Source organism: Battus philenor, unplaced genomic scaffold, assembly GCF_028537555.1.
Source record: "Battus philenor isolate CCGP_79_NKW_IND1 unplaced genomic scaffold, ilBatPhil1.0.hap1 SCAF_10, whole genome shotgun sequence".
Classification (NCBI taxonomy): Eukaryota; Metazoa; Arthropoda; class Insecta; order Lepidoptera; family Papilionidae; genus Battus; species Battus philenor.
In genome coordinates, this window is record NW_027181662.1 from 8761077 (window position 1) to 8787227 (window position 26151).

At 32.3% G+C, this 26151-nt stretch overlaps 1 protein-coding gene across 4 annotated transcripts in view; it reads right to left on the reverse strand.

Moving 5' to 3' along the window:
- The window catches only part of Atg16 (Autophagy-related 16), a 159997-nt gene that overhangs the window by 13901 nt on the left and 119945 nt on the right, over window positions 1–26151 (reverse strand). For all 4 annotated transcript variants that reach the window (XM_068771071.1, XM_068771064.1, XM_068771058.1 and 1 more), the window contains 4 exons: window positions 12715–12835; window positions 11852–12031; window positions 9214–9298; window positions 8184–8330 (listed from right to left, as the gene is read on the reverse strand). In XM_068771071.1, coding sequence (XP_068627172.1) covers window positions 8184–8330; window positions 9214–9298; window positions 11852–12031; window positions 12715–12835 — 533 coding nt within the window. The remainder of the gene's footprint in view (window positions 1–8183; window positions 8331–9213; window positions 9299–11851; window positions 12032–12714; window positions 12836–26151) is intronic.

A 26151-nucleotide genomic window follows, 5' to 3' on the forward strand; every position in this document is an offset into this window, starting at 1 on the left:
TTCGATCCGCACGCGATATTTAGGACCTAACGGTCTCTGGGGAGGCTGATGTAGTCACAAAGCCTGTACAGTTTGAATTAAAACCTTTTCGATAAATTTAATCGAAAAGGATATGAAAGGAATACGACAAATGTTGAATCAAAATGTGGAAAAAAGTGATACATATATATAATAACGAAATCATTTAAGGTTCGGTTAATTGTAAAATGGTTATAATAATTTAGCAAGTTATTAGAAATTATAATATTTTAAACAGTAAATTTCACTTAATAACAATTTCGTATGTCAATTTTTTATATTATTTCATCTAAACCGTTCACAGTACAAATAATACTACACATTATATTCAATTAAAGTCAATTTATTTATTTGAGAAGTATCAATAAATTGGAGTTTAAAGATTTTATATAACTGTCATAATAAATAGACCGTGTAAAGAAAATAGACTTGATATTTAGTGTATAATAAAAATTTATAGAATATACCCTAACCATAACTAACATAAAATATTGTGCTCTAAGGGATTACCTTCCCGTAGTCTATTATTAGGTGCGGTATGCCCTGTAGTGGGATGCATATAGACCGGGATTACTATTATATCAAAAATATTCCATCTCAATATTATCCCGAACTTTACATAATCTTTCACGGTTCGAGTTATTGTACTTACCTTTTTATGCTTTAAAACACACGAACATGAAACAAGGGATTTGAATAAGTTAAGCTTATTTTTAAGTAAAAGTAAAGGACTCTGGATTAACATTTGTTCTCGATGTAGAACTGTTAAGTAAACACGATGATAACATACAATATATTGGATTAAGTGATTAAAATATGTAGTTACTTGTCTTATAAAGCTAAGGTTTACCGTCTTAACTTGTGCTAAGCATTAGCATAGTGCGGAAAGGTTCGTAATGTTAATACACATGTTTTGACGTTTCCATGTCGTGTTAAGAGGTAAGTACATTCGTTCCAGTCTAGTTTACGATAGAAAACGACCTACGCCAATATGCGATTCCGCTAGGTACCCGCAGTACGTGTCTAAGTTTCGATATTCTCGAGCAAAAGGAAATGACGTATTTCTGTAAGTTGAATATTTAGGTACAAAATACATTTCTAATCCGACGAAACTTTAAAGAATTTTAATTGGTTTATGATAAATTTGGATGGAATCCCGATATACATTCTTGAAAAAAGAGTTGTAAACTTTTTGAAGTCTTTGATAAAATCTACTTCAGATGAAGTTGATTAAATATACAAAATAACAGTCCACGAGGAAGCGATGTATGAAAGTAATGAAAATTTAGTGCATACAATATGTGAAGGTCTGGTTTGAAAACATTAATAATCTTGCGCCTCCGGCCAATTCATACGTAATGAAATTTAAAATTGACAGCCTCTGATGAGCCTCTGCGGGAACAAGTTGATCCAGAAACCTAATCTACATTTAGTGTTTATAAATTCAAAACAAAACCCAGATTTTTTTTCTTTTTGTGTAAAACCAACATCGCTAATAGATTAATGTCTCATTGTTACTGCTTGTAACGATGGTGCTTTAGGTTTATGACTCGATTAGCTAGAAGTAATGAAAAAAAATTAATTGTCTTGACAGGAGAATTTATAGCAGTTAATGTGCTATCCATACTTTATATATATATATATATATATATATATATATACATGTAATTTTAAGTATGTATATATTCTATAAATATATAAGATAAAAAGTTTTTTATTGTTGAATACATAAACAAAAATTACGATCGTTTCTGAATCTTGCACATATCATTAAGTGTGGATCGTATTGGAATTCAATGGTATTAAGTAAATGGTTGAATAAATGTACAAACAAAAGCTTATTAAGTATTTAGCCGGCTCGCCTTTTACGGTTCGTTTAGGAGAGTTTATTTGTGAAGTACCTTCTGCGATTGCACCGCGCATTTCCTCCCATACGAACAAGAACGGTAATTGGCGCACTACTGCACTCGCTGTAGCGTTTGTTTATTGTAGGTCGAAGACCATGGCCGTGATTAGATAATATAAAGACGCTAAGTTCTATAAACTGTTTGAACTTGGAGCCTTCGCTAGTCGCTATATCTTTATTAAAACCTTACTCTCATGACATGCGTGATGCCGTGATAAATTTAATGATTCAAGTTCGCAACATGCGCCGCGGTGTCGCTACAGAGTGGCGTTATCATAACAATAATTCATTTTTTATTCGAGACGGCGTTACTCTCTGAAATAAATGAGCGGCGGGCACACCGGCTAGAGGTTGCGACAAAATCTTAGTTCATAGGGTCATAAAACCACTCCGACTACACGCCATATACTAAAACTGGTGCATTTTGAGTTGTAGCCGCATGGACCGTTACTTTTCTCGGAATGTATGAGGTGACTATGAACGGTATCAAGCGTTATGTGGACGTACGTTACAAATATTATGTTGGCGCTTAAATCTGTGTCACTGGCTCTTAAGAGATACCCATCGTGACTTTTATTAATATACTGACGTTTAATAAGGCCGTCAAAAATAAAGTAACAGAAAGAATCCGACGTGATGTGGTCCAATATGTGATACCTGGATAAGGCGATCCAAATGCGGTCAAGTTGTTCGAAATCTTTTAAGCGTATTTCCAAAACGTTTAGGCGTATTTATGCACATACGAAGACGATGGTCCTAACGGTCCAGATAATTTCGAACATAAATGTTGTTTATGTGCCGCTATGATTGTCGGAGGCTCTATAAGGATTAACGAGGTATTAGACATGGCCTCACATAAACAAGAATTAGCGTCTGTTTGGGTCGGTTCGTTTACACACACCGCTCCCGGTTGTGAATAACGAGCATCGAGAAAATATCCTACGAGTGTAAGTAAGCATACTGAATACGAGGCGAACGGATATTGGCAATTGTTGTCACGTCATAAAGCTTTTCGAGCGGACTGCCGCTGACTAAAAGATATTTGATTTCTCCTATGATTTAAAGTTTGGTTTGACCTATAATTAAATGTTGAATTTTGGCTTAAAATAACTAGCGATGAATAAATTAGTGTCGTGTTAAAATTTATATTGCAGTCGCACAAAAGCTATAAATATCAAATTATCGATATGCGATTGGATTAAGCGTATAAAGCCGGATTTGATGCAACAGTCTTTTTTATTATTTATGACGTTAGAAAATGCATTTAATATGTGTAATCCAATCAATGTTATATTGCGCTCGCGTCCGTTCATAAATACGGAAAGCATAATATATTTAATTCCAGTCACGTCTTGATTCATAACCGCATTACACGCCTACTATGTTCGGGAACAGGTTACCCAATAAAGCAATTTCAAGAACCTATTCGCGGCGGTCGATAGCCTTTCCGCTACAAAAAGCATGCACCGCGATAACACTGTAATAATGATCGAAAATGTATCGACGCCCATTTTCTTTTAAACATTAGTTGCGTAATGTTAAGAAAATGTTTTGTTCATAGAATGTGTATGTTATGTATGTATTATTATATGTATGCTATCGTCATATTATTCCATTCTTTTATTTTATATCTTTTATTATTCCTTTCAAATTATTGTCAAAAACAAAGCAATACGGTTAAATTTGAATGCCAAAAATCATTTTAATGTTATAAATTTCGATGCCATGTTTAAGTATAGCGTCTGCGGTTGGTCATCGAGGAGAGAAATGTTCCTTATATATTTATCGTTCAGGTATAGCGAGCACCTACTATTTTTATCCTGACATTTAATTCAATTCATAAGACAGGTCATTTATATTATAGGATGAACAAATATCTCCACCATTTGATATTTATTGTAGATTTTTAAAAAGAAAATTTTAATTTGATATGTGGGCGATGCTTATTTTATATCTACATAAATAAAATTTAATCGTCTAATGTGTGTTCCCAAACGGCTTGACTAAATCAGACATAGTTTTTCACATTCAATACAATTTTGTTACGGCACTAGGATGATTGCGAGACTTGCAAGGAAAGTAGTAAAAACAACACATACCATTTCCCATCGAAATCCATAGTCAGTAAAAAAATAGTTGTCAAACATTTACAATTATTTTTGCTTTCAAGGTGATTACAAAGACTTTTGGCACTATGAAGTCATTGGGGGCAGCTAGTTAATCACATAATTATTTGTGAATATAATATTAAACCAGGTTTTAGGAATAACATGACAGAGAAAATGCAAAAGAATCATGGTTATTATTAAATCATTTTTTAATATTACTTTGATGTTATAAATTTATACTCGAAATTGTTTATGTTATTGTAGACATAGTATAATATGTAAATGGCATGGTAGTATAATTCATTCTCATTTATTATGTATTATGAACAAGTGCCGCTAAATTTTAGTAGATTAAAGTTTCAGCTTTTCTAATATAATAGTATAATAAAAAGAACTTCTAAATAGGATATTTATAAACGAAACGTGTCTCTGGTAAATCAAATCAATTTCAAAATTTTGAAGTCTACTTAATTAAATCGGGATAAGTTGTTCAATAAAGGAGATGAAAAATAAATGAAAACAAAATACCTATAGAGTTCGCGTATTTTATTTGTGAACCGTTTTTCGAAAGGTTTATTAGACAATTGCTTCATAAACGTCCAAATGAATCACTTTGGATACGGAAATCGTTAGGTGCAGTTAATTGCATCGCACGCGAGGTGGTACTTAACCATAATATAACAGAAATGAGCATAAGAACTCGTTGTTCATTTTATTACGGCTCTGTTAATGGCATCTTTTTAATAGCAATTAAATTTGATGCTTGTATGGTCGAAATGGTTTTAGGTTTATTGCAATTTCACGTACTTTCTCATATCGTCAATGCACCAGGCAAGCATATCCTTCCTTTTGTTAGGATCAGGGAATAAATATAAGTATAGCAGGTATATGCTGCTAATGTTATTTTTGGGATATTTGCATGAATTGTAATGTCTCGAGGCAAGTCAGTCCAGACAAGCTAATCTAATTCGTATACCGGTGACAATACAATTAGAAAATATAAACATAAGTTTCATTGTATATAATTGAAGCTTCCGTTACTTTAAGCAAAAATGATTAAAACACTATTAAGTTTATGATAAATAAGTAAATGAGTTAGTTTAAAACTTATCCGAGAATTCACCGCTTTGCAAAATTTTCCCCAGAATTTTTTTCAAAAAGCTCACATGTACTTTTGCTTGTAAATTATGCTTTTAAAAATTGCCTCCGTGTAAAATATTCTTATAATTGAATTATTATATAGCAAACTTTACATTACCCGTAGATAATACAGTTTAATTAATAATGAAATAAAAAATAGTTGTAAAATTTGTCAAAGGAACATCTTAAATTTATTTCATAATAATTTGAGATTTTACACACGCAGCGTAATTAGAATAGACACTGTACTATAATTCCCTACTCAGTTGCCCAAAAGACTAACTTTATAAATTTTATGAAGCCTATACAAAGAAGTCTTTACTTTTAGAGCTCATCATATGTCTATTTTTCTGAGTTATACAATATTTCCTACCAAATTAATTAAAAAAAAAACATGTTTAAATTTTTTACTGTCTATACCGTTATTAATATCGACGGATAGTGCGCAACACGCAAATAAAACAGTACTAAAAATTGCAATTAGCAATTTAATTAGCGTAATCACCGGCATAATGTATCATAAATATCCAAGCTACCTTAACGAAGCTAGCTTTTCAATTCACGAACAATCACTCAAAATAATTTTAAATCCGTCTTTAATTGTAATTTAATAATTATATTATTTTCTAAACCATCGAAAATTCTGTGATATTATATTTATCATCAAAATATTTACCCATTAACTACTATTTTTTTATTCCTAGCTTAAGTACCGTGCATAAAAAGCACTTATCATTAAGAAGCCAATAATAAAGGAAATATGCGGAAAAGGCCTAATCAAAGTTAATTGTAAAATGCATTATATTTCGAAATTACTTCCATTTAATAGGTAACTAAATAAGTAGATAAAACAGAGGTTTATTTCAAAACGGTATATCGGAAAGCAAACGGAAGAAAACCGTATTAACGTTGTTTAATATTGAATTAGACTCGACAACGCAATAAAGTGACGAGGTGATTCCGCCGAAGGCTCCGTAAGGATGTGCTTATGACGTAGCAATATAAAATATAAATTTTACATCAATATTTTGATGTAAATGTTATAACAAATTGTTTTTCCTTTATTTACATTGTACCATCATTGGATGCCATGGGACCTTTCAGCCGTATATGAGTTGAGTTCGTGCTGGTTTCAATCGAAGAGCACAATACAATGGCTGTCCACAGAGCTCACTTCAATGCGAAATCGCCTGATATATTAACAAGAGTCTTTTGGAAACAAATGAATCTCTCAATAAATGTCTGAAGAATTTGAAATTTGATTTACAATAAGAAAAAAATATATAACTAATGCATTATAAAATTATAAATTTTTGTGCGAGCATGTTTGGCTCCAAATAAATATGCAGCGGTTGTAACGTGTGGGAAAGAGAAATTTGCAATTGTGAGACAGCTCGAGCCAATGTTGACCTCACGATTGCAATTGTCCATGCAAAATGTTACGAGGAAACTAAACGATGTCACGGGCCAGACAATTATAGTTCTAAATTCAAGGTCGGAAATAACTGAAACTTTATTTGATATTGTCAGGGTCAAATCAGACTAAAGCATTAGTATTGTGAATTTAAACCTAAGTCGTTTTTGGGACATTTCGTGATTTTCTTCAGACTTATTAGTAGTACCTAATGTTATAGAACACATTGTATTTCAAAGACTGATGGTCAAATTACAGAATCATAATACTTTACAGCATGCACTTCGACAAGAGATATTGATCCGAATAGTTGAAAAAAGACTACAGATTTCCAATTGAAATAGTTAAAGATTAAGTAATGTTTAACAATGCATGTGAGTATAAAGTGATTAATGATTTATTAGTTGTGTTATTTTATCTCAACGAGATAATTTAATGAAAATGAATCTTCGTTTCTACATGAATTATTCGTGTAGTTAGTACATTACAAGACGGTTAATTAAAATGAAATCTATCTAAACGCAAACAAAAAATACATTAACGTTTCGGATAATTTCGTATGAGTGTATGCTTCTATTTTCGGCGGAGTAAACGTAAAACTGTGAACTTATTAAATACTAGATATTTTTTTGGTACTATGAAAATGTATGTATCATAAAAATTACTTTTTGGTTTCAAGTTTTTCATGCTATTGCATTCATTCATAAAATAGATTAAGATTAATCGTTAGGATTTCATCGAAATGCTTGTCGTATTTTATTTCGATTTAAGATCTAATTGCCACTTGACGTAAAGCATCGCTCACTGAAACTTGTTAATCTATTACAAGTATGTTAACGGAATCGATCAATTCTTAAACCACGGGTGTCGGCTATGGAAGATTATAGATTTATTTCGTTATTTGTAGTAGTCGTTGAAAAGTAACTTCCAGTATAGTAGACATATCGAATAAGTTTATTACACTTAAAGCAATTGTGATAACGGATGATGTGTAAATATTTATTTATGGATTCCGGGTATACAATTGGTTTGTCAAGTCGAGAAAGCTTTTAATTTATTCCAACAATAGGTTATCTACTTTTAATTTGGTGAAGATGCAATAACAAAATATAATGATAACAAATGATATTAAAGTAGGTCTAGTAGGAATGTTAAAAATAAAAGTCGATGTTTAATTCAGGCTGATATGTTTAATGGCCCTGAATTCTTATTTTTTAGTATAAAGCAATAAAGCTTTTTACCTATTTCCAATCACTCTATGTAAAGTGACCACTCTGTAATATGTTACATTATTTTATTTTTTCTAAAGGAATGTGACAAGCTGATCACTTAGGGCAGAACAAAGTCTGCAAGGATTGAGAGTAAACAATAATTATTTTTAACATGTGGTAATACAATTTTTGAAACAATTTTCGTTATTATATTATAATTTTGGTATTTCTTGTTTCTGAAACCACAGATTTATGTATATATTAATTGTCAATAAATCAACTATGCATTCACCACTTTAAAGTTTTAACGTCTATAATCAATCTCCTGTATACAAACTAAGGAGCTATTGAAATGTTCTCAATAACTAATATGAAATGGTACTTACGAGTGTTCCTTCAGAATCGATTCTAATTTTCCTGTGTTCGTGTTCCAAACGTATACAGATCCGTCAGCGGCACCGACTGCCAGCAAGCGGCCTGCAGGTCCAAAAGCTGCTCGCGACCAATCGCACCCAACTTTGAACGACTCGTGGCTAAAATGTACAGATGAAGTCTATTAACACATTGAAGTTCTTTATTTTATTAACGAAGGTATGTCTTATACTATAATACTTGACTCATCGATCAACGCAATGATAAACCTGGAAAATGAAAAAAAAGCTCTCAGGCATCATGCATAAGCAGCGTCCGGTTATATCCCAACGTATTCTTTTTATTTTTTCTTAATTTGTAATTGAATAAGCATTTGACGACCACATTTTATAGAAGAAACTCGTTGAGATAAAATGTTTATAAATATGCTATTTATTGAAACCAATAAAAAGAGATTTGATTTACAGCTTTTAATTTAGGAGGCTCAATCCTTAAAACTAAAGTACTTTTTTCAACACAGTTTATATGAAAATTTACGTTAAAACTTTTAAAGTTGGGATTTCCTAGAATGACGTTTTATTTGTTTACTACTTATAATTGCCAATGTCATTAACATAAAGCTGTAAATATTTACATCTCTGCATATATTATACGTTGTTTAGTGACTACATGTGTAAAGATAATTTGTTACTAGAGAATGAACTTCCTAAACAGGTAGAAATCAAGGTCAGTTTTATTTTATTGAGCAAAAAGAATATGACACAAATCAGGACATTGTCTTTTTGTTAATAATGTTTTCTTTAAGTACAACAGGGCTTCTGCAGATAGTTTTTTTGGTAAATTAAATCGTTTAAAATGAATAAATGAAATTACAACCATTTTATCGGTCACGCTACTACTTAATTATTTTATGTTTAAGGATAATACCATTTTTTATAACCAGTATCACGATGAAAGCTGAATTGAACAGATTCCATTATGTATAATAGTAAACACGATTTAGCAAGTTGTGTAAAAGTCAAACAGAATCATTTTTTACTATACCTGAACGACCGCACTATAGTGTTCATGCGAAGATCTATTAACTGGATTGTGTCGTCCCGCACACACGCCAATAAATAATTACTATCTGAAACAAGAATTAAAATCTATGTATAAATGCTATCATTGATTGTAACTATATGTAATAATAATTTTACTTAATTAACCTTTTCAATGTCGATAAGTGTGTATGCATACTATTACACCGAATGAGTCAGCTGTTCTTACGGTGAGGTTTTTGTGGTAAAGAAAGCATTTTTGTGCTTCTACTGAGAAGACTGATGAATGACACTTTTATTTATTAATAATATAAAGATGCAGGCCACACTGACAATAATGAAATCTGGTTGAAAGATGATATTAGACATGACACGTTACAACAGTGGAATCACTGATTCCATTTCCAACTATATATTAATATTAGTAATGAAAACCTGTACACCGTGTAATTATACAGACTTGTTACAAGCCATTTAAATTAAAAAACGATTATTTGTTTTAATAGCCCAAGTTGAAAGGAAGTGGTCTGGTACGCTCGATAGTAAGCAATTGAATAGATTTATATTTTATTAGATTAAAATCGTCTACGGATATTACTTCCAGTAAGTAATTTACTAAAGCACTAGGTTTAAAATCGAGTTAGACTTTACGATGTAATGCTATTATGATATTGAAATATTAGATTTTCTTTTAGCTTAGTGGTTTTATATCTTTACAAAAGCTACCGCCTTCTCTTGCTGATCTTTGTGCTTTTATAATAAATTAACTCAACGTTTGAACAATTAAGTAGGGGTTTATGAATACTTATCTATTCCATCTAAATTCAATCTATTATATATGTAATACTTATCCTCTATCTAAATATTTTTATACCAGACAAGATATTCTAGCAGACTCCGAAATCGGAAAATTATAGTTTGAGTTTTATTAACAATTAATTTTATTATTTGAAATCTTCAAATTTTGGTTGATCGATTATAACATTTCTTCCAAACATGCATCATCATAAATACATTTGATTTGAATTGTTTGTACCTTGTTAAGTAGTAAGTATTGCTGTAATTCTGACTTCATGGGAATAAAAATATTTATTTTTATTGTTTTGTAAACTAAAATATTATCCAGTTGCACTTCAGCGTTTGTTAAATAAAATGGGGTGTCCAATAGTAGAAGTGCACTAGCAGTAGAAATAAATTCCGCCGTATCTGTTTACATAGCACCTAGTAATTCATTTATTTTCCTAATCAGACTAATAAATGAAATCAAAAAGAATTTTGTTTTCCTTATATAAGACATGATTGCAAGATTAAATAAATCTCGTGATATGTTTTACCAGCCCATAATTCGCAATTCGACCTCTATTATTATTATTACTTTACCTAGTTTTCCGGAGCTTGTATAAACGTTTAACCTTTGACGGTATAAGGTAAAATATTATAGCTTTTGCCGTTGTAAAATATGATTTTATTAAATTTAGTGGGTATTGAGAACACTGAGGCACCATTGCAAGATTGGAGGTGGGCTATTTGAACTACATCCGAGGTTAAACAATAACCCGAAGATACTTTCCCACAATTATCTGCTCAAGGCAGTTTAAATATGTCGACAATAAGAGATAAGATAAGATTTCACGCTGCGCGCTACGATCGCGATCTGTCCGATTACTTAAAGCATCCTCGCCGTAGATAGTTACGATGGATCCGGATCGAGCGTGACGTCTAACTGTGAATCAGCTTCCTAACCATTTGTCGGCCGCACTGGCCGTACTCGATGGCGACGAAATCGACGTGATTTAATCAGTTTTCCGAGGTAGTGACGTCCCGATATTCTGATTGATTGAAGGTATCAATCTCACCGTTTCGTGCACCGGCCGAACCGTTACTGACAAAAAAGGGATTGATCGAGACATGCGTAACGGAAATAGGCATCGTGCACCCGTCACGTTGTTGTACTGACACGAATACCGATAATAATAGTAATGCTGTACATTCAATTATCTGTGAATATTAGTTTTGGAACCACGAAAATTAACGAGCATAAAGTATCACATGATACATTACGGTGTTTGTAAACAACTTGAACTTTTAAGCAGTGTCTCGTTCAATTAAGAGAGGACTGTCAAAATCACGGGTGTCGTTATTTTTTATCAAAACACGTCAAATTTCTAAAACCATGGCACCATATCATGATGACCCAAACTTATACGATGACAAAAAGTCGTCTATATATTATAGTTAAGTGTAAATAACTTTGATAAAACATGTCTCGAATTTTCATACAAAATGCAAATGTTTCCTCCACCTAATATTTCAATAGGCTATAAGGTATATAGGTGCAACGGTAAAATACAGACCTAACAAGTAGTACCGAGGTTTGTCTTGTCTTTAATGTTGTAGAACTTTGTACTAGAGTATTAATTTTGCTAAAGTAGACATAACAACATTACGCTTAACACAAATCTCAAATTTTTATGCAATCGAATATGCTAATGAAACGTTTATGACGCCTTTTCCGTAGGTTCTCACACTATCAACAACTCAAGTAGTTTATGGAAAGCGTATAATCCGTAACGAGATAGCTACATTAAATTTGGGGGTTCAATAAAAATCTTACAAAATTAATAATCTGTTTTATTTCCTACCTCTGCTAAGATCGAGGGAGGTGACCTTGCCTTGCAGCATAATATGATTGGCAGACATCTCTGTGCGTATGTCCCAAAATCTGATCCGCTTGTCGAAATGACCTGAGATAATAGTAGACCCGGCTCCATCCGACGTCACCAAGTCGTTGCAAGATGACCCAGCGAATTTTGTTTCTGTGCCTGTCCAAAAATTAATCTCTAATAAATTACACAGATCATTTAAAATTTTAATTGGTCTCACAATATACACGATATAAATAAAAAATACAGGCAGCATACAAGAGTATCGACATAGAAAGAAACTGAAATATATAAAAAGTGGTTGATATTTTCATTCTAGAGTAATATTTAACTGCTTATTTTTAATAAATAATATACGTATTAAGGGTAGATGACAAAAGTCTATAGAAAAATAAATAGGTATGTTATTTCTTAGGAAATACTAAAAACTTATATGTATCCTTGTACGAATATTTTAACCTTTTTTAGATAATAAAACTCACCTAATGTTTCCCTGATCAAAGAGCAAAATTTTTTTGTTTCATTCCCTTAACCTTTAAGGAAAAATCCTGTACACGTCCCATCTTTATAATATTTCAAAAATAATAGAGACTAGCATTTCAACGTAAGCGACATTTTCAATTATAAATACTATAATGAAATAACATTATTTATATTGATACTACAACGAATCAATTTTTATCATGAATTTATAAGAAGAATAAAATTACCTAAAATTTTAGCTCAGTAAGGTTTACGCTATTCCCATTGAGAAATAAGCCAAGGGTTCAGACTGTAATCATGTAAAAAAATGTTTTTGCCATGATGCTTCTTCTACGTGTAGAATTAAATAATTAACTTACACATTCTACTTCTGAGATCCCAAATTTTGAGTGTTCGGTCATGACTACCGGTGATGACTTTGGTGGGTTCTTCTAAAAACTTTGCTGCCATCACTTTGCCGCTGTGACCAGTTAACGTATGCTATAACAAAATAGAAAAAAAAACTCAAATAAATTAGGATATACAAATACTCGAAACGATTAATACTTAATAACTATTTTCAGCGGTTAAAACTTCAAAAAGCTTATTTCGTCTTTAAAGGTTATCTTTTCCACCATGTGTTTAAAGATTTTGTATTAAATTGTGAAGTCATTTTATGATATGATTACTAAATTACCTATACAAATACATCATAATTTTTTCCGATACATTTTGATTCCCCTTACGTTTTCTTCGTTAATAAAATAATTTTACGCCATTCCATTATGATTTGTATAAGAATATTAAAAGACTTGACGATGTGTATAAGATTTTAATAACGTTGAAAGAAAATACAAAAAGAGAAATTCCTTTTCTGTTAAAATGATTGGCGCCGAATTTAATTCGTCGAATGACAGCTGCGAATTTGTTATCAGGATGCATCATGATCTAAAAATAAGGCTCTTGAAAATACACAGAACAAATGAGAGACCAAATTTAAAATTTAAATGATCGCAAGTTTGCATACCTCTAAAAAACAAATAACGATGATCGAAACTTTATCATTGTTTAATTCCTTTCTTTAATTTCATTGCCTAATTGTTGTCAGCTATACAGGTAATAATAATATATTTTTAGTTATAGATAAGAAAAAACCTCTTTTTATAAAAGCAGGAAACTAGTTAACATTAATAAAAGAAACTTGTTATTACTTTTGTAAGCAAGACATTTAATTATCTATGGGATGTCAACGGTTGTGGGAAACAAATAAAAAATAGTACCGCAACGAAACTTGTCCATTAAACGAGGCGGATTCGTTTCAGAGTAGGGTTAAAAAGAGGAGTTAAGTAATAAAATGCTTGGCGTCGGGCTACCGCCGGGCTGGCCGACACAGATAGCCATTTACACTTAGCTCCCGGCCTCCACGATGAACGATTATTGCACCGCGTTCGCTGCATCGTGATCTCTTCACTCAACGGTAAGGCACTGACGCCTCACGAAATGTCTCAACATGCGCCGCTTATTTGCATTCAAAGAGTCTATTCATTTATTCAGAGGACATGTCGCGTTAAAGCGCTGAGCGGTTTAAGCGGAGTTACACTCACAAGTTACGCAAGGGCATTTCCCTCCGCCGCGCCGAATCAGAGCCGATTATTAATTCATCTGAATCTGTTAGGATTTTCGTCAGCTATAGCAGGTGTAACGCATAATGCCACATGCGTTAAACAATTACAAACATTTTTACTATCCTTTTAGTTCATTCATTTATTAATGTAAAGCATTAATTTATTAATTAATTTTATTTAAGAGCGTCGAAATATATATTGTGTACTACAGTTGCAGAACAAATTCGAAACAATTATGTATATTTTTTTAGACTAAATTATAGCTTGTGTCGTCAACGGAATGCAATAATTTAGTCTAAAAAACCCACAAGAAATATTACAAAAAAAATGTACGTAGGTAAATATAATAGCACCCTGAACGGCAGGTCGCTGGAACCTTAAAGTTATGGAGTGGAAACCACGCACCAGCAAGCGCAGCTCAGCCCACAGGATTCTCGAACGACTTTGTGAAAATAGTATCAAAACGCCGGATGCCGGCGCTTCCACCCGGTCATATTGTAAATCTATGAAGAGGTATGATGATGACGATGTAATATAATAGGATTTTCATAGCAAAATAAAAATTTAAAATGTATGATAGTAAAAGAACATAGCGAATCTTTTTTCAAGATTATGTGACAGTAGTATTACTGGCAGAAGACCATTAACTTTTCTCCTGTCGCTTTGTTTTTAGGTTAAGGTTACGTTTATATCACCTTGACACTATATTTCGTAAAATATTCCAATAATATTTTTATGCAGTAATATTTTATTAAGCGATTTTATCGTTTTGCAAAGTATAATAATAAGTATACATATATTTTTAATTTCCTAGAATTTATTCTCATTATAATAGCAATTTCAAGTCATTTATAATTAACTATAAAAGGCGGTCTGCTTAATTGTTATAATTATATTAATGTCAGATCATCAACATAAGGACGTTTCGGAAATATGAAGACAAAACTTGGATACATGCACCGTGTGTGAAAACAATTATATTTCACTTCTATTGTACAGTAAAACATTTACATTTCACGTTTACTATGCAAACATGACTCGTGTCGTTGGTAACATGCCGGACGCAATGGAATGTCTCCATAGCCCGGCTGGTAATGCGCCAGGCGACGCCTGACCTTCTCTCACTGTTCTTAATTACCAGCAAAATGCTCCGTTATCAGGTCTAGCCAACGAGTCATTCCATTTGCGTACAATGAACAGTAACATAAACAAAGGCTAGGGAGACGCCGGACAAACACTGCTCCGCACTCGGCGGGTAAGCTCGTATGCTACATAAATTACATGGGCGCTTACTGTCCAGTTTTTATCGACTATAAGCCTAGCTATACTAATATGTACACAAACCGTTCGGTGCACAACAACATCGAAATAAGAGCCAATGTAATAACGAATGTTTGAAGTTAAAATATTATATTATGTTATTATAATAGAAATAGATGTTACAATATTAACAATTTAATTAATACCACAAACATTGTGTAAAATTGTTAACATGTTATGCTAATCATTAAAGGTACCCGGAATGCAATTTTTTTTTAACGAAATGTAAATTTCAATTTTGAAGTTGCCTTAAATTTTCCCGATTATAAGCATATTTAGCTCAAATATTTAGCTTAGCTTAATTATTTACATTTTTAATTCATTAATATCGTATCGGCAACATATCCGAAAACTTCTATTTCTCATATTATACGTAAAAGTATAGTTCACAGGAGAGAGAAATGAAAATATTAATATAAAAAATTCAAAAGCAAGTAAAGGTGTTATTTAAGTAATGCGAAAACAATACAAGAAAAGTACGTTGTCTTAACAGTAAAAAAAACTTAGTGAAAGAATAACATGTTAAGTACCTTTCACCGAAATAACTAATATTTACTATCTGTTGTGAAGGAATATTTAGAGCTTACTTGTAATGCGCCGTTAACAAAAACACTGTGTTCCAACGAGTGGCCAACGGGACCTTATCATCGCTTCAAAAATTTATAGCATAACGGCTAATTAAGAGTATACTCATTTAGATAGATACCCGCGTCACGAGTGTAGGGCGCTTATGTACTGTTTAGGGTTATTGCAGCGGTAGAGCGTCTGCGCTAATTGAAGGGGTTAGGCGATATCATCCGGACAAGGGCCACAATTCTAACAAGCTAATATAAACCGCCATCGCATCCGGGTCTAGATTACAAATGAATGGGCGCACCGAGACAATGGGATCGTATGAGACGTAATATGTACGCTGGGCTCCTGTTCCTTCCACTTCACTAATTTGACTTAAACATTGATTTTAGTACGACAAAGCACTAACGCTCCTGAAAAATAACATACATTAATGTTAAGGTACTATCCCTTCATGAAGTTTTTTTAGCTACGTTTCCAATAACTTGTTTGACTCATATTTAAATAGAATTATAATTACTGGAAGATTTTTAATCCTTTATTCCTTTAATTTTACTATTATTTCTTCTTCTTCAACCCACATAAAAGACCATACATATATGCATGCATTTTAACAAAGCTTAATTAAAAACTTTGTAGCCATAACATACATTTAAAACAATAATACGGATTAAGGGTATTGTTTGATGCATCCCTAGGCCGCGCTACGTACAACAACATTCGTTACACTTATCTTGGCACTATGAATTTGAATATCTGAGTGCCTGTTAGAATATATAAATATTGTTACTGTTCTACTCGAAATAGCTCATTCCAAATAAATCTAACTGATTTGAATTGCACTCTCTCATTAGTGCTTCTAGTTGAATACGTTTGTGAGGAATACAAAACTTATTAAATTAGTACTACGATTGAAAGAACGACACATAAGTTCCTGGTTTATACATAATTTATGATTTATTCTAGAGCTGTAAGCATCGGATTTTTTACTAATATGTACATAGACGAGTAAAGCATTCATCTGAATGTAAATTATATGCACCATCTATTTCAATCTGCCGCTCCAGGCTATTGGAATATATTTCTAAAAACTGCTCAACGTTTGCGATCGTCAACTTGCAATATCAAGCAGGAGAAAGAATAGAGTAGGGTATTATAGTCCTATTGATAAGTCAAGAAGGATGTCGTCAAACTATTCTGAAGTACTCCAGGAACTTAATAGGAGATATTATAAAAAGAAACAAATTAGTTGGGTAAATAATAAAAGGTGCAGAGGTGGCTAGATATTGGTCCTTTTCTTACTTAGGATGGACTTCCGCAAGGTAATCCCTGATTCCATTAAATAAATAATGATAAAAAGTAAAAATTGTGAGAGAGTTATTAAGTAACTAAAAAAAAGGTATTCTGGGGGCGTTGGAAACGAGGCGATGTATGGAAGGAAAAATTTTGATGGAAAATAAAGGAATGAATGGAAGACTGAGATGAATGAAAGTAATGTGAAAAAATTATTATAAAATAAAGAAATCTACCTATCCACTCACGATACTCCCCTTACGAGAGGACAAAAAAACGGGGCCAAAAGTAAAGAAAAGTAAGCTAGAACGTAGTAATTTTACGGCTACAGAACCGTTTGAACCCGAAGTCATGTATATTATGATAAATCTTCATGTAACAGTTCTTATCTCATCAGATTTACTAACATATTATTACGTATAATACTTTAAACAACAACTTTTTTATACCATTAAGTATAATAATAAAGAGAAATACATATAAACATATTAAAAAAAAAACGAAATTAACGAACGATGGTATCGAATTCTATACACAGTAGTTATTGTTGAATAATTAACATTAATAAATAGATTGAGAGAAGCTAGCAGGTTAAAATATAATATTACCTCGGTTATTTCATAAAGATATTACCCAATTGCTCGCTTTATTCGAAACGTTAAATTCCTTGTAATATTTTACTAAAAACTTTGAATGTTATAAAATGAACGTGATAAAACTTGTCAAGTGAATAATAAATATAAAATTTCATGGATTGCATTTTAAAAAGATATGCAATTAAAAAAATGTTATTTTGATTGTACATAAATGGACAGATGGTTTATTATCGTAGACATGATAAATTATAGAGACATCACCGGCTGCAACTTTTCTTTCTGCTTTTGCCTGTAAAATTAAGTCGTCAGTCAAGCTTGCTAGTATAATTTAATAATGTTTATATTTTAGTTGCAACTACAATTTAACAGTGTTGATGGTTTATTCTGAAGCGAATATTCTAACAACAAACCAAAAGGACAAAGATTAATCACAAAAGAATCAAAATAAAATATTGAAAATTGCCATGATAAATTTAAAATTTGCTGAAGTTAATATGGAAATTAGAGCGGTTCGAATTTTTATTGATCTTACAAATGTTAAATAAGTGCTTGCACCACTCACCTCATTTCGTCAACATTACCAATTTTAAACTCATTCATCGTTGGATTAATACCTACAGACGATAAAAATCTTCGTGTTCAAAGGTGGTACATTATATTTACTTAAAGTGATTTAATTAAGAACAAATACCGTTATCAATATTTAAAATTACCGACCCACTTTTGAGTAAATAAAGACAGTAAAATGTAAAAGCGGCTGCAATTACTGAGCAAAACATTTAAAAGCTATACCTGCACGGTGCACATTTAAACAAAACGATGTAAACGGCCACCCCATAGCCCCGGAATTCTACTTTCGAAATTGCATTTCAATTGCACTTGATCACTTTAATTGATTAACAGTTAATGGTAATTCTACCGACAGATACACGCTGCCCAAATCAGTAGAAAGGAGAAGTTCTTAATGGCTTACGAAGTTACATTAAAATGAATAGGCATATAAGCCCATTTTGTGATGGACCGTTGCGAATATAAATTCAGTTCTTAGTAATTAAATCCATTAGCATGTTATATTTTTTGTTGGCAGAGAGAAAGTATATTTCGACGGACTGGCGATTGTCAATTATTGACAATTAGATTTTATTAAATTGACCGCACCATTCTTTAAACGCTTTTGAAACATTTTATGTGGAATTGGAACAGCTGTTCGTTTAGCAAGTACATATATTATTTAACCTTTTTTGTAACATTATAAACTCTCGAAGGTAGACTTTGTTGCGTGTTATTGAATATATTAAATTGTACAGGCAACCCTGACAAGGCTGTCAGACTTTTTTGTTCCTCTTTTGATCACGTCGGGATTGGACAACTTTCTGTACTAACGCTCTTTATTAATTACTGTGTACTAATTAATATATTAATTTAAGTATATCAAAGTGCTCGCTTAATTCCGGCGCCAATCTTTCAAGATCAATTGGAACACACAAGGATTCTCAAAACTATAATATAAGTCTTTAATGTCAATGTTATTACCTAAGGAGCGCACCGATGCTAATTAATGTGTTATAAAATCTTTGAAATGTCTAAACTACCCAGACTCTTGTGATAAACTTCACTATACATTAAGTTTTTTTTAAAAATGCAAAAAGCAAAAACTTCGTTCCAAGGGATAGTTAAATTTGTATGTAGTACACCTTTATGCCGAATATACGACGAAAAAAATATTGACTAAGGAATTGGCAGTGATTCATATTAATTAGCCAAATCTCCAATTTCAAAAATTTTTATGTTAAAAGTCTGATTTTGAAAATCTGTCTGCTACAGTAATTTTTTGTCATTGGCTCCTCCGGTTAGACGAGACAGAAGGCGGAGAGCCCCGCGAATTGGGTCCCGTTTTTTTGCCGGGTGCTAGGGAATTCTCACCTTTCGATTGAACAAAACGAGTTCATTCCGAAGGTATTTCCGTTGCTAATATTGCTAATATTAATAATATATTACAACAATATTTTGTATGCTATAAATCACCAATACGTGATAGCTGTTAATTTTTTTTAATTTTACAAAATTGTTGTGGTTAAAACACACGCACGATTGTTCAGCGCATCCTCTTATTTTATTTACCCATATTAACGGGGCAAAAACCTTAAGCAAACAGTTCATTATTTATATCTGCTTTTAACTCTTAATTATTTCAAAATGTAACATGCGATAAGTTTGATTGCAATTTGATGTTCTTTAAATGTTTATGATGACATGCTTTTTAATAATAAACGTCGATGTTAGTGTAAATAATAATGTATGTTTGAAAAGTTACTTGCATATAACCTAAAAGCGTGCACAGTAAAAATTTCATTTCTATTGCTGATGTTTATTTACTCATAATACATAATCTGAGTAAATTATGATAACAGACGAACAAATACGTGTTTTCTTCATTACTGTTTATTATAATCGTCAACGCAATAAATTTAATAAAGTGATATTCAGTAGACTCTAAACGTTAGCGTATCTTATTGTTAACTGAGCGTTTTTTGAACTGTTTATTTGCAAAGGATATAAGTAGTATTATGACAAATCGTAACTGAATCATAAGACTTTGGCTTAAATGGCTTGGATGGAACAAATATCGTATAAATATCTTCATATTTTTTATAGCATAAGTCACATAATGTAATCTAAACTTTTTTTGTATAACTTCGAGAATTTAGTGTATACTCTGTGCACTGACCGCTTATAATGTATAAGTGTTAACGCAACTAAAAACATGATGAATCATTAAGCTCAGGACGATGGTCTTAGCGAATTAATATTTTCCCGCGGTGGTTATCGACAGATGAATGCGAAACCGCATTCATTGCACTTAAAAGTAATCGCTATAAAATTGATTGATGATTCACATTCTACTGGACGTATTTACTTAACAACAACGATATCTTCCGGTTACTTACAAAGGCGATAATATCTCAGGATGTAAATGAGTTTGTTTAAGCACAAGCAAGTATATAGGGACACTGAGTCGTCAAGTAATTGACATGATCGAGCGTTTTTATTGTATTATAGTAATATATTAAAATATATATATTTTGCATAATGTAGAAGTTTAATAATTGTATAGGTTCCATTCGGCTACATGCCGTATTTTTCAAAGCGTAATATACTTTAGTTGGTAATGTATTTAGAATATTATCGATGTCTGTGAATCGTTGTTTAGCCAATACGATAATTCATTTTGTCAAATTTGCATGTCTAATAATAACTTTAAAAATTAAAAGTTAATATATTTGGCTGTTACAGATCGATTCGCATAACAAGAGATTAATTTCGACGCAATAAAACTCACAGATTCTAATAAAAATTTAATGGAAAACGTTCTATTTATTAATTACATTTGGAAACGGCTATGTTTACGAAGAGCTAACAATCAACCTCAAAAGCGAAGCACCACCGCATTGCTATCACGGCACTTTCTCACGTTTATTGGACGGCGGCCCGCGCGGCTGCACAGTGTTATACATTCAATATTATCTTCGAATAATGATAATGCTCTATACAGTGTGCTCTTCAGCACTATTCATGCACGATAACATAATAACATTGTATCATTTACGGCAGCTCTTAGATAGTATTAAGGGTAAGATAGCGAATACCGATGTTGGAGTAACGTGAGCAATAGATAATAGATAGATAACTTTATAAATTAAATAGATGAAGCTGTAATAATTAACATAGAAAATAATTTATGACAAATAAAACACAGAAAATTGCACGTCAAATTATCTCATGATTATTAAGTTTCGATTTTATGGTTCTATTAACTATTGAACATGTTGAATAAATATATCAGGTCCAAAGTCACAAAGTACAAAATTTGGCCTCCTTTGCCGTATTACATATCTTCATAAACCGCTCTACTACTATTTATTGCAATGTCACAAAATACGAATACAAAGCAATTTACACTGTCAATTTTTTAATTATTTATTTTAATGATTTAAGATATTTTTTGCTGTGTTTTTTATATGCTTCGATAAGTAGAAATGTTAATTATGAATAATTATGAATTTTAAGATACTTAATAACATTCTATTTATTACGTAAATATTTGATTTTGATGCTTATTGTAAAATTAGTGCATAGATTTACGTACTAAGGTGAGTTGAAGTTGTCGACTTCGTTCAAATCAATTGTCGATTTCATTCCTCGATAAAGAAATGAACGCGGCTACCGAGAAAACGTCAAATCATTACCTCGGGGCCATATATCGATTACGGATGCCTAAATTGAAAACTGTATATTCAATTATCGAGTACGCAATATAACCATGCTTTGACCGTCGGATTTGTTCAGTTAGAAACAGTTTTCGCATGTTCATATGAAATTCACTAGACAAGAATATGAGAATGCAGTAAAAATAAATTTTGGCGGCCGAGAAACGATGTGACCGTGTTAAAGATGGAAGTAATGTTTTTATGGCGTGCCAGCTCAAATTCTAATGCGTTTATAATGGCGATACCGGGCATCGTGTTAGGTGTTAAGTAATTGATAGAGCACGTCTTGCTCCGCTCTATTAGCGCGCTAATATTCTGGATTACTTTAATGAATAATGACTTCATTTGCCACGAAATTATTTACTGCTAACTTGATATCATGAACGGATGACGTCAAATCTTTGCATAACTAATGGTCGCTGTAATGATGCTATTACTGAGGAAACGTTACAGTCTGCGTAAATTGACCATTATGTAACACCACTTGTGTGGTTTTTAAAATGTTAATTATTAGACATAAAGAAAAGACGTAAACGATTTTTTACAATCCACTTTTCTACGGGAGTATTCAGTATTTCCAATTTTGATCCGGTTTCATTACGAAAATGGCATCTAAACATTACGTAGCACGCGGAAAAGAAAACAATCATTGAATCGTTAAACTAACAACGTCTAAACTAAGTTATGGCTGCTCTTAGTGACGCTGCATATTATCCATAAACATAAAAATATGTTTCCTTTTCTCAGATTTCTTCAATGGAACAGATCAAAACACAATTGAAAATTCAACTTGTTTACATAAATTTTAAAAGTAACATTTGTTAAAAGATGTCATAATCATGTCTGCCCAGCAGATTCTAGCGCACAATGTTTTTAAATAAAATAAATAAAGCTGCTTTTTTATTTTTATTATACATATAATATATCAGTATTGACAAATCAGACATCATGATAAATTACTATATGATTTTATAAATAATTCTATGTGATAGGTTATCTAATCAAACAGACTTATCAAATATTGGCAAAATCTTTAACACAAGACCACCTCAAACTAAACAAAGAAATTCGCTCAGGGTGGGCTAAGCGTCCAATATGCGTTTTCTAAGGTAAAATGGTCTTGTAAACAGCGCGACATTTCTCAATTCGGAATTGCATATTGGCCCTCTTTCATCTCGAACTATAAAAGTATGAACATGAAATAGTCTTGCAGAATAAACGCGCACATTGTTAGTTCTTAACAATAAACAGTAAAGGAAAAAGGCTTTCTTTTTAAAATGTGGTACAAGTAAAAGTGAGCTTTTATGCATTATCATTACTACAATTGCTTTAGGAATCGGCAAAGATCAATAGACCATCGAGCAATACGATAAAGTACGATTGTTTACTTAAAGTTTGTACGTATCTATATTTAATGGTCTGTTTGCTAAATTATACGTTTTCATCGCGTGAAAGCGACGCTCGGGATTCAAATCCGTGCTGTAAATCGTTTCCTTGGCGAGAGAAAGTACAAATTCTTTATAACGCTTCGGCCACAGGAAGTGCGTATTCTTATTTTATTAAGAAAACGTCGCAGCTTTCGAAAGCTTTTGTTACGTTTTATAACGCAGTGTGTTAGACATTTATTTATATTTTTTCTACATCTGTACGAGAGAGTGTTTTTCAATTAACTTTAGTGTAAATGGTGTATGTGTAATAGTTTTCGTGCGGAATCTCGAAGCTACGAATAACAACATTAATATAAGCGAAGTGTTCGTGCGGTTCGGGTTTGTGCTACAGTGTAGGCAAAGTGTAACGAACAAAGAATCGTTTGGATTTTGCTTGGAGTGTGAGACAATGCGCAGTCCGAGTGCTCAGCGAGCGTAACATGGGGTGAATGAATTCGGAATCAGTTCACGCCTTAACCGCCATAACACGCCGTCTAGATGTACCAAGCGCTCGTTTTGAAATAGTGAAACTCCGGTTTTTTATTAAATTACACACTTCTACTATTATAATAGAATGTTTGTGGTTTTCCACTCAAATCATACCTAATATGTCATTAAAATTCTTAGAAAGTATTTAATGTTACAAAACACAATCGTCTAAATCTTGTAGATATGTCACAGTAATTTTCGATTACAAAGATATCATTAATTAGTGGCTTTGAATTGCATTAAGTCCGGCAATAAGCTTAGAGACGTCTGTCGCCGCATTCGTCCACTTCATTACTTTGTAAATATTGCGCCTAAATTAGATAGCCATCTTTAACTGCATTCATCCGTTTTATTAATGCGTTAATGTCTACGGTATACATTTTAAAGACATTTTAGGGAAATGAGGTCCAATGAAATGCGCCGATAAGCAGCTGCGTACTCCTGATCTGTCGGTAATGTGTGTCCATAAATGTTATCGCGCAAATTGTCACTGTGTCCAAATGTAAATTAGCACAGATGTCACACTTTCTTTCTCATCTCTTCCATTAAAGTCACACCGGCGTGTCAAGAAACAGAATTGTTAGTACAGCACGGTATTTGTGGTTTTAGATTAGTTTGATTAGGCATAACTAGGTTTCTATTGAAACGTTACATAGTAGATTTAGGTCTGGTCGTAGTGCTTTAGAGCATGCACGTTTAAAGTGTACTGTTTGTATAAGGTATTCTTACTATAGTAAAATACATTATTAGTATACTAGAAATGACATGATACTCAGACTCGTGTAACTTATGAAGCCAAGAACTTCAGGAAAATGCGTTGTTAAACGATGCGTCTCGAACTGTTCTGCAGTGCAATTATTATAGTTATTACGCATGGTTACATTAGCGAGGATAAGGCTGTTTATGAAGAAACTTCAACCGTTACTTTTACGGAGATCGATGTGTGAGAAATTGTTATTAATAGAACACAAGCAATTAAACAGTAATACGTTTTTAAGCGTTTGTTTTTTTGAATATTCAGATAACTGGACTATGAATCTACGTAAACAAAAAGTGAAACAATTTATGTTAATAAAAATATCAAGGTAGTAATAAATGCTACACAAATATGAAATTGGGAACCGTATAGTTCACATAAATTAACGATTAACGTTACATTCGAGATGTTTCAGAGAACAGTTTAAAAGGCCTCTTAAGATCTGGCTTTAAATAGCCAATAGCATCGTGTAAACATGCGATGAGCATTATTTTATTTGAAAGCGCGAATTGCTAGAACTAATTCAACAGAGGTGAGTGTTTGCACGCGCTTCTCGATGTGGCCGGCGGCGTCAGCCTCCGTACATCGAATTAACGATGCGAAACTAGACCCGCGGGGCAACTATACGCCAAATTTCGCACCTATTGCCTATGCGTTTTATGTGCGGTCCACATGCGGTTGTTTACACGCGAGTGTTCACCCGCCCGTGACCGCTGCGGTATACTTTAACTTTATGCGAGGTGTCTGGTATTAATGCTTTTAATATTTTTGTTTTATAACAGTGCTATTAATTTTCACTCTTTTTCAATCAAATCAATCAAAAAGTTATAAATAATTTTTAAGCCGTTTCATACTTGTAATATGTTTTATAATACACTAAAAAAATTGGAGAATATGATTTTAATTGAAAAAGGTAAAAGTTGATTTAACCTTTTAAGGTAGGCCTATAAAGGAAAAAATAAATTGAATAAAAAACCTTTCTTATGAATCGTAACGCTTGTTTATGCATGTGTTAATTACGTAACACATTGTCATATCCTAATTATTTTATCATTTGATTTATGAAAAACTGTAATATATTTTAATAAAATATTTTTGTAACTAATGTAAAGTGTCCTAGTGTTTTAATATTTACTAAAGTCCCAACTTGTTTTAAGAACAAATTGTTTTATAGTTATATTTTTTATTATTCTATGCCGTCTCCAGTGGGAAAGCCAAACAACGTGCAGAACTGATAGCCGTTAGGACCTCAAGGTTTTCCACAAAGTGAACGAACGACCTTGTCAAGGTCTTATTGGAAATCTAAGAGGGAGGCCTATCAGTGCACGACCTACGACTGTACTACTATAATCGTAGAAAAAGTTACGTTCCTGGATAAAAGAGCTACTGATAATACTTGGTGTATATGATGTATCATTTTATACTTTAAATGACGAGTTCAATCACTGTGCTGCGCTGTCATTTTATTA